The sequence below is a fragment of the Nuphar pumila genome, chromosome 9 (assembly GCF_984573655.1).
Source record: "Nuphar pumila chromosome 9, dmNupPumi1.hap1.1, whole genome shotgun sequence".
Classification (NCBI taxonomy): Eukaryota; Viridiplantae; Streptophyta; class Magnoliopsida; order Nymphaeales; family Nymphaeaceae; genus Nuphar; species Nuphar pumila.
Window position 1 is genome coordinate 9626478 of NC_143257.1, and position 13217 is coordinate 9639694.

At 35.7% G+C, this 13217-nt stretch overlaps 1 protein-coding gene across 1 annotated transcript; it reads right to left on the bottom strand.

Moving 5' to 3' along the window:
• Window positions 1-8533: 8533 nt before the first annotated feature.
• On the bottom strand, window positions 8534-12691 carry LOC149828398 (putative metal-nicotianamine transporter YSL9). The gene is made up of 7 exons (XM_090017554.1): window positions 11930-12691; window positions 11406-11578; window positions 10984-11081; window positions 10753-10887; window positions 10482-10671; window positions 9706-9820; window positions 8534-9642 (listed from the first exon to the last, which is right to left on the bottom strand). Exons 1-7 carry the CDS (start codon window positions 12333-12335, stop codon window positions 8720-8722), a joined length of 2040 nt encoding a protein of 679 aa, XP_089873680.1. The 5' UTR covers window positions 12336-12691; the 3' UTR covers window positions 8534-8719.
• Window positions 12692-13217: the final 526 nt, after the last annotated feature.

Sequence of the window (13217 nt, forward strand, 5' to 3'; positions counted from 1 at the left end):
TCATTACCTGGTTAAAAATTGGCTGATTCAGGTCAGAATCAGAATCAGAATCAGCCAATTCCCTGATTCGTTTTGAAAATCAATTCATGGCCAATGCCAATACTGACAGCATTGCTTTGAGGCTACTTGCAGTTGAGGAAGAAAGCTCTAAAAAGATTAACCAAGCAGCTTGTTTACCTATCCATCTAATAACAGAATGAAAAAAAAAGTTAATTTTAAAATAAATGCCAAACTGTGTAAAGATAAAATCATATAATTTAGGTTGATCAACATTGGGAAAAATCTAAAAAAATATTAGGAGAGAGGACCCTGCCGCCACTGATAGAGAGAGGGGCATGACTTTTCGGTAGAATAATTTAATATTTACTTCTACGAAGAGGTTAGGCAGTTTTTTTTTTTAACAAAAAATAGAATGCAGCTAGCAATTCAGAACATCAAGGAGGGATGGGCAGGGGGAGACAAAGACATTTTGGGTATGTGAAAGTCGCTTGATTGGGTAATTGTTCTTGCATTTTTTTTTTTGAAAGTCAAGCTGGGGTTAGGCAGACCCCCACCGGTTATTATTCAACATACCACTGCAGATTTGAACCTGCAATCGGCTACAAGGAGACGTGCACTGACAGCTCCTACCAACCACACGGAGCCCCTTTGGTGCTCTTGCAAAATCACCTGTCTTTGTGCACTTACAAAATCACCTGTACAAGAAACATATGCAAGAGCATAAAACCATATACAAGAGAGATGTAGGGATATCCAACTGAATTTGATTTCGTCTTGTGCTATTACAAAATCACTATACAAGAGAAATATGCAAGAGCATAAAACCATATACAAGAGAGATGTAGGGATATCCAACCGAATTTGATTTCCTTTAGTTGCATTTAGTAAGCCAAAACCATATCCTATTAGAATTGGTTGCAGATATGGTTTTGAAAATTTGAAACAGAATCCCACAAATATCCAAATTTGATGAATATCTGAATCTGTTTGTTTACACTTAAAAAAAAAAGATCTGGTATGAGCTTTTCAGCACTCCAGTCTGAATCCTTTTAGCTATTATCAGATTAGTTGGATATGTATGGTGTTGGTTACATCCGATCCGAATCTGAACCATTTACATAACTAATAACATGCTGTTGATGAACTGATTGTGTTATTTTATGCTGTAAGTTTGAATTTTGAACAGCTATCTGCTGGCACGTATAAACGAACACCATATTCTTATGGAACCTCTTCATCTCCCATGGTGCATGTCATTTTCGTTCAAATGGCCTCAACGCACAACAGACTCGAGCTTTTGTCCCCCTCTCCAATTTGGGTACTGCTAGGGTTGGCAGCCAACAGTACTGGAAGTTACCACGTTTACAAAGTGTCTCTTTTTAACACAGGAAGTCAGGTGGTCGTATTAATGGAACTTCGAAAATAAGACGTTGACCAAGCCAGCTTCAGTATACTATAAACTTTGATAAATCACATGTTATATCCACTTTTTACACTCTAAATATATAATGTTCTTTCAAGTGCAGTTCAAGTGTATATGAGAATGTTAAAGTGTATATGAGAATGTTCTTTATTTCAAGTTCTTAACTATTTCTGCGATCATCTGCACTAGAGAAGGAAAAGAGAACCAGACAACAGAAGCCATTGATGACAGCATTGCCAGATATTGAGAATTGGAATGGTTATTCTCTTTCGTTCATGAAGAATATGATTTTGTCAAAGATACATAAGGTTGAATTTTGACTCAAAATTATCCCTATATATTTCTTCTATTTTTCAATTTTTTTTAAGTTTGTGGGTAATAGGTTTTTTATAAAAGTTTAGTCCAACATTGAAGGTTTTTGGAAAAAAACTCTCTTTATATAGAGGGGTGGTACCTTAAAAGGGCCTTTACGGTCCAGTAGCCGCCCCTTATCCTTGACTTGTTGACCATTGACCTTTTTTACTCGATCAAGGTTGAACTTGACCCTTTCATGATCATTTTAGACTTTGTTTGGATGCCTTCCTTAGCCAGCCGTTTGAGATTTTATGACTAACGGTTTTGACCGACCTATTTATAACGGACTGTTTTGGCCTCTTAAAGGCTTGTTATGGCCTTTATGGGTGGCCTTGGGCTGAAGCTTATATAAACCTCGGTCATCTCCCATTTCTCTCATCCTCATGTGTCTTCTCTCCCCTATCTCTCAAGTACTTTCTCTCTCTCTTCCACGAGCTCTGCTCTGCTATGTTGCTCTCTCTCTCTCACTCTCCTCTTTGGTTTTAGAGTTGTAGTTTCGATCTAGATTCAATTCTAGTTCAGATCTAATCTTGAGATCCAAATTCAGTTGTACTTCGAATCCAAATCTAGTTGTTGTTTGGATTCTAATCCATCTGCTATTCAAATCTAGTTGATGGTCCAATCCATTACTAAGATCTTGATCCAATTGCTATTCAGATTCAGGTACTGTTCAGATCCATACCCACTCACAGTTTGGATCTATACCCATATTTGATCTTAGGACCCATAACCATTTTGAACCTAGAACATTCCTTCCAAGTTAAGAGGTTGTTCAAAGTAGTTCATGATGAGGTGATCGGTCTCACCCAGTGTAGAGAGTGAACCGAATTTTCGCAAGTAGAAGAAAACTCGATTATATCATGAGAGCATAGTTGCACGAGTATCCATTGTATTGAGGACTTGATCCTAAGTAGGGTAACTATCGCTTTAAAGACAATGCGTTTATGCATGCCTTCAAGCTCATTGGTTCAATCTCAGTTGCCTGACCACTAAATTAAGCAAGTTTTTTAACAATTTTCAAGTGATAGTTCTTCAAAATGACGATTGTAAAGGTTGAAAACCAGGAGTTACTCAAGTTGTCTCTGTTTGATAACACAAATTTTAGACGATGACAATACAAGGTGCCCATCTTCCTCGCGATTGCAAATGTGGTGTATGTGCTCATGGAGGATTGTCTGAAGAACAGGAGGACGAAACCATAGCTGAAAATCAAAAGAAGCAAAAATGGATGCATAATGACTTCATATGCCACAGGCACATACTGAATGCACTCTCTAACACCCTGTTCAACCTCTACTCAGAAGTCATCACTGCAAAGAAGTTGTGATAAGCACGTGAAACCAAATACAAAATGGCGGATACAGAAAATCGTAAGTTTTTGGTTAAGTATATGGATTTCAAATTCTTTGATGATAAGACACTACTACCTCAAGTCCATGAAATATAGATCTTGACTAATCAGATCAAGTTTAAAGGTATGAACCTTAATGAATCATTCCAGATGGTTGCAATCATTGGCAAATTGCCCCTATCTTAGAAATATTATCGAAATGAATTAAAACATAAAAATAAAGAGTTTACCTTAAAACAACTTCTTCAACATCTTAGAATCGAGGAGGAAGCTCGATCTTGAAATAAGAAAGATAAAGTAAAAAAAGTTTGTGCTAAGGTAAACATGGTTGAACGTAATCAATATTCAAACTCGAACTTAAAAACAAGAACCCAAAATCCAAATTCGATGCTAAAACGAGAAAGATTATTTTTTGTTATACTTGTGAAAAACCAGGTCACTATAAGAGAGAATGCCTACACAAAAAGAAATTCTAATGCAATAAATCTAGTAAAGTTAATGATGACCTAGTAGTTATAGTTAGTGAGATATTTATGATTAATTCAGATAAAGGGTGGTATATAGATTCTGGATCGACGATCCATTCGTATAATGATAGAAGTATGTTCAAAACATATAAAATCGTAAGAGAAGACCATACAATTTATATGAGAGATATACATGAAGATAAAGTTCATAAAAAAGAGAGTGAAACTTTACTTTACCTTCGAGAAATGTTTAACCCTCTAAAATATATACCACGTACCTATCATTACGAAAAATCTTATATCTTTCTATCTGCTGATAACTCATGGTTTTAAAGTTGTAATGAAATTTGATAGTATTATAATGTTAAAGAACCATAAGTTTGCAGGCAAAGGTTACACCACTAATGGGTTGTTCAAGCTCAATCTGATTAATAAAGTTGATTCTGCTTTTGTTTATAAGCTTGACTCATATGATTTATGACATGCTAGATTATGACATGTAAATTTTAAGTCTTTGAGAAGCATGGGTAGCTTAGAACTTATTACTAAATGCAAAACTAAATATCTTAAAAAATATGATATTTATATTAAAGCAAAGTTTACGAAAAAATCATTCTAAAGTATTGAAAAAACTTTAAATTTATTAAATTTAATACATAATGATTTATGTGATTTAAAAAATACTCTAACTCGTGGGGGTAATAATTATTTTATAACATTCATTGATGATTTCACAAAATATGCTTATGTCTATCTCGTGAAAACAAAAACTGAATCATTTAAAAAATTTAATATTTTAAAAACAAAAGTTTAAAGCTTTCATAATTGCAAAATAAAGTCTTTTAGATATGATAGAAGTGATGAATATATTTTAAATAAGTTTATTAAATTTTGTGACATTCATGAAATACATAAACAAAATATTGTTCCATATACTCCTTAACATAATGGTTAATTCAATTGCTTATTAGTTCTGATATAGATTATAATCTATGGAGTGATGCATTGCTTAGTTCATGTCATATTCTAAATGGAATTCTATATTCTAAGTGAAACACTACACCTTATGAACTTTGGAAAGGCAAAAAACCAAATTTAAATTATTTAAAAGTTTTGGGTTATATTGCTTATATGAAGCTTAAAGAACCAAAATTAACCAAACTAGATCCAAAAACTAGAACATGTGTCTTCGTTGGATATTCTTAAAATAGTAAAATATATAGATTTATGGATATTGAAACCAAAGTGATTTTAGAATCTATTTAAGCAAATTTAGAGAAGATTTAATTTTGAAATTACTTGAAGCTCCAAAAGTTATTGAAAATAATCTAAGAAAAAGAATTTGTAAGCTTGAAAATACTGAAATTTGAAAAAGTAAAAGATAAAAAAACCCAAAAGATTTTGGTCCTAATTTCCATCTCTATATGATAGATAGAGACCCTATTTCCTTTTCGAAAGCTATGATCTCTCCTGATACTCCTTGGAAAGGCTATAGAAAGTGAATTAGATTTTATCATAAAAAATAAAACTTGGATTTTGGTTTATTTATCCCCTGGTTTTAAACCTTTGGGATGCAAATGGATTTTCAAAAAAAAGCTTTGAACTAATGGCTCTATTGAAAGTGAATTAAATTCTTTCATAGAAAATAAAACTTGGATTTTGCTTTATTTATCCCTTGATTTTAAACCTTTGGGATGCAAATGGATTTTCAAAAATAAACTTCGAACTATTGGCTCTATTGAATGATTTAAATATAGACTTGTAGCTAAAGGTTTTAAACAAAAAATCGAACTTGATTATTTTGATACTTATGTTCTTATAAGTAGGATTGCATCTATTAGAACTATGGTTGCTTTGACATCAATTTATAATTTTAAAATTCATTAAATGAATGTCAAAACTTTTTTTTGGAATGATGTCTTAGAAACAAAAATTTATATGAAACAACCAGAAGGTTAAATAATACCATGTCAAGAAAAGAAAGTTTGCAAATTGTTAAGGTCATTATATGGTTTAAAACAATCACCTAAACAATGACATGGGAAATTTGATGAAGTAATCATTTTATATGGTTTTAAAATTTATGACTTTAATAAATGCATATATAGCAAAATAAAAAATAATCATGTTATAATTATTTGTCTCTATGTGGATGATATGTTAATCATGAGTAATAATGTAGAATGCATAAATAATACCAAAAATTTTCTTTTATCTAAATTTGATATGAAAGACATAGGTTTAGCTAATGTCATAATTGATATTAAACTGATTATACAGGAGAATGATTATACATTGACTCAAACTCACTACATTGAGAAAATATAATAATTATGATTGTAAACCATTTGCTACTTTGATTGATCCTAGTGTTAAGTTATTGACTAACATTAGAAGAAGCATATCCCAATTGGAATATGCAAATATTATTGAAAGTCTCATATATGCTATGAATGGAATTAAATCAGACATAACTTTTAGCATGAGCAAGTTGAACCAATATACTAGTAATCCAAGATAGAAGCATTGTGATGCAATATATCAAGTCCTAAAGTACTTGAAAAAAACTCTAAAATATAAAATATTCTACAAAAGAAAATCCAAAACAATGATATAAACTGAAATTTTGATTTTAACTTGTCATTATCCACAAATAGTTGAATATTTACCTTTGGATCTGAAGCAATTGCTTGAGGATTCTAAAAACAAACTGTGATAACCCATTCTAAACTAAAAGTAAAATCGATAGCACTAGCATCAACTAATATGAAAGCTAAGTTGATAAAGAATCGCTTATGGAGATTCATTAAGAGATAAGCCAATACCCCACGATAGCTATGCATTATAATAATTAAGCAGTTATATACAAAGCAAAAAGCAATATTTATGGTGAAAAATCTAGACATACTAGTGTAAACCACAATTATGTGAATAGTTTACTCAAGCAAGAAGTAATCTCAATTGAATATGTGAAATCTTATCAAAACTTAGCAGATCCATTGATAAAGTGACTTTCTCGAGTTATCGTATTTAAGATATTGAGAAAAATGTATTTAAAATCTATAAAAGTAATCACTATTGATGAAAACTCAACCATATGATAATGGCCAAACTATGTCGAGTAGTTTAATGGAAAGAACAAGTCTATGAGTGATTGGATTGAGCACTTAATAATTTTTTCATTCCTGATGTCAAGTGCTTGAAACCTGTGTACGGAGGTTGAGTTCGAATTGAACTTTTAATAAGATCCATAGGTCTTATGGCTGAGGTATTTCAAACAGGTTTACACCTTTGATGGATTAAGCTATGTGAGTGTAAAATGTGAGGATTGCCTTCTATGAGACTAAGACTTTGTCTCTTAAGTACTCATCAAACTGAGATATAATACAAGACCCTTAATGTGCGACTTATATATATTGGTAAACACATTATAACTACCTGAAGTGAAAATATTTATTATGGTGTTTGAAAGGTCAATTAGAATTCTCAATAAAAGTTAACTCTATTAAGATCTCATACAGAAGATTGTTGAATTTTGACTCAAAACTATCCTCATGTATTTTCTCAATTTTTCAATTTTTCCTAAGTTTGTGGGTAATGGGTTCTCAACAAAAGTTGTCTCACATTTAAGGTTTTAGAAAAAAAATTGTCCTTATATAGAGGGGTGGTGCCTTAAAGGACAAGGCCCTCGAGATCATTAGATATTGAACTTGTGTATCACTTTATTCTTGGATCTTGATATTGACTCTTGACACTTGCTCCTTGACTTTTGACTATTGACTTTAGACTTTGAACTTGGATTTTGATTTAGATCTTGGACTTAGGCTTAAGCTTAGGTTTGATCTTTGACTTATCTTTTTAGTACTTTGAATGAATTTAATCCCCAAGTCTAAAACTAACCATTGACAAGCACATTTGTTGACTTTGACCCAACATTAATCCTCTGCAAGTTTTTTTTGGATCTTATCCGAATTTGTTTGAACCAAGCTCAACAATTTTTGCATGGGCATTTATGGTCCAAAACGGTCCAGTAGCTGCCCTTTATCCGTGACTTGTTGATAGTTGACCTTTTTAACTTGGTCAAGGTCAAACTTGACCCTTTCAGGATCATTTTGGGCCTTGTTTAAGCACCCTTCTTAGCCAACCATTGGGGCTTTTAGGGCTGGCCATTTTTTGCTAGCCATAACTCATTTATAGCTGACCATTTTGGCCTCTTAAAGGCCCTTTATAGCCTTTATGTGTAGCCATGGGTTGAGGCCTATATAAACCTCAGCCCTCTCCCATTTCTCTCATCTTCAACTCTCTCTCCACTCTCCTCTCAAGTGCTCTCTCTTTATCTCCCACGAGTCATGCTCTGCTCTCTCTCTCACACTCTCCTCTTTGGTTTCAAAGTTGCAGTTTGGATCTAGATCCGATTTCAAAATTGCAATTTGAATCCAGATCCGGTTTCAAAGTTGTAGTTTGGATCCAAATTTGATTTCAGTTCGGATCAAATTTTGAGATTCAAATTCAGTTGTAGTTCAGATTTAGATTCATCCGTTATCCAAATCTAGTTGATGAACTTATCCATTACTAAGATCATGATCCAATTGCTATCCAGATTTGGGTATTGTTCGAAAAAACACCCACTTGCAGTTTGAATCTATATCCATATCTAAACCCAAAATACATAACTATTTCATACCTAGATCATTCATTCTAAGTCAAGAGGTTGTTCAAGGTGGTTCGTGTTGAGGTGATTGGTCTCACCCATTGCAGGGCATGGACCAAATTTTTGCGAGTTGGCGAAAACTTAGTTATATCCTGAGAGCACAGTTGCACGAGTACCCATTGCACTAAGGATTTGATCTTAAGTTGGGCAACTATCGCTTGAAAGCCAGCGTGTTTACGCGTGCCTCCAAGCTCACTTGTTCAATCTCAGTTGGCTGATCTACTAAATTAAGTAGAATTTCCAAAATATATATATTCCCACTCATGTTGCTATGAGCTTGATAACACATTTCGTTGCTCAACATAGACTAGTTTTGTATCAAAAATACGATCACCTGGTGTTATTCCTAAGAAAATCTGATGTAACCAGTGAATTTAAGATCGTTGAACTGCCATGTGATGGCATTCCTTCAACTATGCTGTGGAGAACTTCATGCACAACGGTGGCTTCACCTTAGCCAGAGCTAGTATGGAAGAAGGAAGGATCCATAGACCTTCTCCACATATAAGACCAGAAGCAACAGCAGGAATCATCATACTTGACTTCTTCTTGTCAAACCTACCACAGAGGTACTTAATCAAACTGCCAATACACATGTCGATTGCAAAGTATGCACCAACCAAAAACGGCACCGCCATCGCCATAGGCAACGGTGCATATTTTCCAATTCTCTCTGGCAACAGGTCTCTGCCTAAATTGAGGAACACTGCAAAACCAAAGAAACCATAACAGAGCTGCAAGCAATGTTGTGGAAGTGCAGAGAAGCCCTCCACACCAAGTACAGCCATGTTTCTGTATATAAGTGCATAGGGGGCTTTGAATTCTCCATTTGGGTTTCCTACATCAAAGGCCTTGTAGAATAGCCAGAAGGTTAGGGGAGCAACAATGCATCCCATTGCAGTTCCAACGGCTTGGCTTATCACCATCGACCTCGGGGAAGTAATAGTCAAATGAGCAGTTTTAAAATCCTGCATAAGATCAGCAGAGATGTAAACCATCGACTTGATCAATCCACAACCAACCAGGCCAGCCACGATCCCACCGCCATCTTTGCCAGCCCATGCAGCTAACACAAAGAGGGAGACCTTCCCATAGTTGTATGCCATGTTCATATCGGTAAGGCCAGCCCCGTAGGCGTTGCAGAATCCTAAAGCAGGGGCAAAGATGTATGCTATTATAACATAATACCATTTCATCTCAGGAAACATGAAAGGGATCGATATGATGGAAATAACAGCAAAAACTGCATATCCTACTGCAGATAGCCATAATGGAATCCTCTCCCTCATAAAAAACTCATTCAGTCCATGATCTTCACTGGGATTCACATCAGGGCCTGCAAAAAAAGAAAGTTAGAAGCATAATCAAGTCTGATTCCTTGCTTCACTTCATTTTTTACCTGGTTTGATGTTCTGGTTCTTTAGTTGAGTGCATATGTTCTTAATAGTGAAGGCAAGTATTTTTACAAAATTGTAGAGCCCATCACCAAGGATAAGGGAAATGGAGATGAAAACCTGCAAAAGACCAAAAACATAAATGAAGCCATTAAAAGGTCGATAATTAAACTTACTTTCAATAATAAAAATAAAGGATCCAATAGGTATGCTTACACTTTTCCTATACAATTCATATAATTGGTCAAATTTCTGATTATCAGCCACGAATAATTGGTCCAATTTCTTTCTAGAAGTGAAACACTTAAAAATTCAGAAGATGCAAACCACGAACATTATTTCAATGAACTTACACACCTCAGAGTTGAGAACATTCTGTTTTCAAACAATGAGCAGAAAAAAACATCATCATCATGCTCATTCAATGGAAACATGATGCGGTTCAGGGCTACTCACAACTTCACAAATTATCCACTAGAATCTACATTATTTTGCAATTCCTCTGAGAGAAGCATTAAACTCTTGCAGATTTATAAGGACAAACTACGGGTGAACAACAATTGCTCGTCCAAAATTTGCATTCATGCTACTTGAATCTTGCAAACAGCACATCGGTTTCTCACACTATTGAAAAAGCCTTATAATAATTTCCACTCATTCAGAAGAGAAAACATTTTCAACCATCTAAGGATTCGATAACTGCACTTGGGTGGCAAATTAAAGAAAATTGGAGTCATGTCAAGTTTTATCACGAGTTGGGGAAAACATCAGATTGATATACCTTGTAACCTTGAAGACTTCTCATGCTGCCTTGAGGTAGACTCCCAGGATACCAGTTTCCTTTAAGGTCACCTATCAGAGGCCACATTATCCCCCATGAAAGCACAGCTCCAAAAAGCAGAGACAAGTTAACCAAATGTGAACAAATCATCCCCGCCCCAACATATGTCAAGCTGAAATCTAAGTAAAATCTGCAAACCAACAACAGGAATTCAGGAACCAAGAAAGAAACTAACCCTTGTAAACTTCACATAGATAATGTGTTAGAATACGTTTGCTTCCAAGCTCGCAAACCAAAAGTGGGGAACTGTGAAAAACCACATGATTCTCCCCCGGAGTAAAACCATTGGAAGAATGCCCAAATAAAACTCAGGCTAAAATATTTCCCGAAGCCTTGGACCTGCTTCCTGTCAATGAAAGCAGGCACCTAATCATCACTAGTAAGAATAAAGAGAAGATCAAAGATAAGCAGAAGATTCAAGTTGCAAGCGTCCATGAATTACTTTGCTGTTTTATCTCCATGAACAGTATGGAAGCCATTGATGAGAACGGCGGTTGCAGTACCACTTGGGTAAGTCAATTTGTAATCAATTATCATAATCTGCAAAATTCCAACGATACAATGATCAAATGCAATCTGTTGTAGACACTGAAAAGAAAAGAAAACTTTAATGGAGGGTTTAACAGTCAGAAACCAGAATACCCAATCAAAAAGCGTTTTTGGTTATTTTAACCAAGTAATTGAGGTAATGAGTTATTGTTAGACATAATCCAGAAGACATGATAACCCAATATACCAAACAAAATACATAACCCCTTTATGAAAACAGATAAAACAGCACAAGCCCAACAACAAAAGCGCTGTCACTAGCAAAGAGAAAGCTTAACCCAGCACAAAAAACTTAACCAAGTCTTGCAATCTCACCTTTCTGAGTGGAACCAAGGCCAGGAGCCCAACAAAAGCACTAGAAAAGAGAAAACCTATCATCCACCCAACCGCTGGATCCTTATAGCTGCCAGGACTATTCCCATCCGTATCCACCCCTGCTTGCTCATAAGTCTTCTTGCTCATACCCAGCAGATAAGATCCAAAACCACCTGTTCACCAACACATAAACATGCATCAAATTCTTCATCTTAGTCATTCAATTACAGCGTGACCAACAAGTTAGTTTCGAGTTCTATGCATAAAATTGGCAATTTCCTCTTATGGGCGTTACTCCTTAATCAAGCATTTTCATCTGTTTCACACGAATCCCGATCTACATCATTACAAAACCCCGAAAAGAGAAGGAATGAAGATAGCAAATCCAAAACAGCATCACCAAAACTCTGTAAACATCAATCAAGAAAAGAAAAACAGAACCCAGAGAATTTTGGGTGTCATTGTTATCGAGCGTGCTGTTGATAATAAAGAAGATGACACCCAAAATTTGGTTTCATCTTCACCTCCGACGGAGATGCTGTAACAGGCGACCGCGCAAGTCTGCACCACCGTGTTCTCCTGGCGCGTGAAGGGCACCGTGACGATGCCGGCCTTGTGGAGGACCGCAGTCCAACTTCTCAAGCACACGAACGCTAACAACGCAGCTGACACATTGAGGGAAGGAACCAACCCGGTGGTGAGGTTCAGTTTCATAACGATCACACTGTACATAACCCCAATCACAAGGCTCACAAACAGCCCTCTTGCGCTAATCTGTTGGAACCATGGTGGCGGCTTCTTGGAGTCCTCCAAGTGGGTGACTCCATTTACTTGCGTTTCCTCCTCCCCATCGAGCGGCTGCAGCTCCACGCTTCTCTCCATCGTCCCCCCATCCTCTTTCATCCTCAATTTCACTTGGGTATTCCTCATTCAACCTCTCTATTAAGAAGGCTTCCATTTATAGCCCATGTAATGGAATGTACTCCTCTTGGAAGTATAGATTGTAGTATACGGTGGGTGGAATATTGGGAAGAAGCGACTGCCTAAGAGGAGAGGAAATTGTGAACTGTTTGAACTTTCAATCATTTCTAGAGATGAGTAGGGGCTTGCTTTTATCTTTTCTGTTGCGTTTGCTTCTTCCGATGAAGCAAAAGCCGCGTTCGGAACTCGAGGCACTAAGTTTGGCTCAACTTTTTTCCTTCTGGTTTTTTTAGGGAAATTTTTGTTGGTGCTCTTCTGTTGAACGCGTGAAGCTGACAGGAAGCGACTTTTGAGGGCACTGACCCGTTAGTAAATGAGTTCCTCTCATCCCTTATCTCATCCCTGTCCTCTCTGTCATCCTTATCTTAGACTTATCTTAGAGATGAGATCAAAGCGCGGCTAAATGTCATATCCAATCACATGACAGCATTGTGTGGGCTCACACCTGCAAAGTGCAGGCCGCAACATGAAATACCGTCATGTGATTGGCTGCCTCTAATAGTCATGGCACTTGGCCGCTCTTGGGATCCCTGCTCCTTATCTTGTGGATTTAATTGATGTAAGTTGTTTAGATCAAATCAGACCATAAATGTGATCTACTTTGTTCATTCAGTGAGAAATGACATTTAAACCACTGAAGACCAACTTTTCTGCAAGATTTTTTTTACTGCAATTCAAAAATTAACTATTGACAAAACAAAAGATCTTGTCATATAAAAAAAGTTTTTTTGACTATTCATTTAAAATAGGCAGCTTATTACTAAAATGATCATGCTGAATCCATTTATAGTCAGATTTTATCTGAAATCATAAGATTTAAGGAGTAAGAAG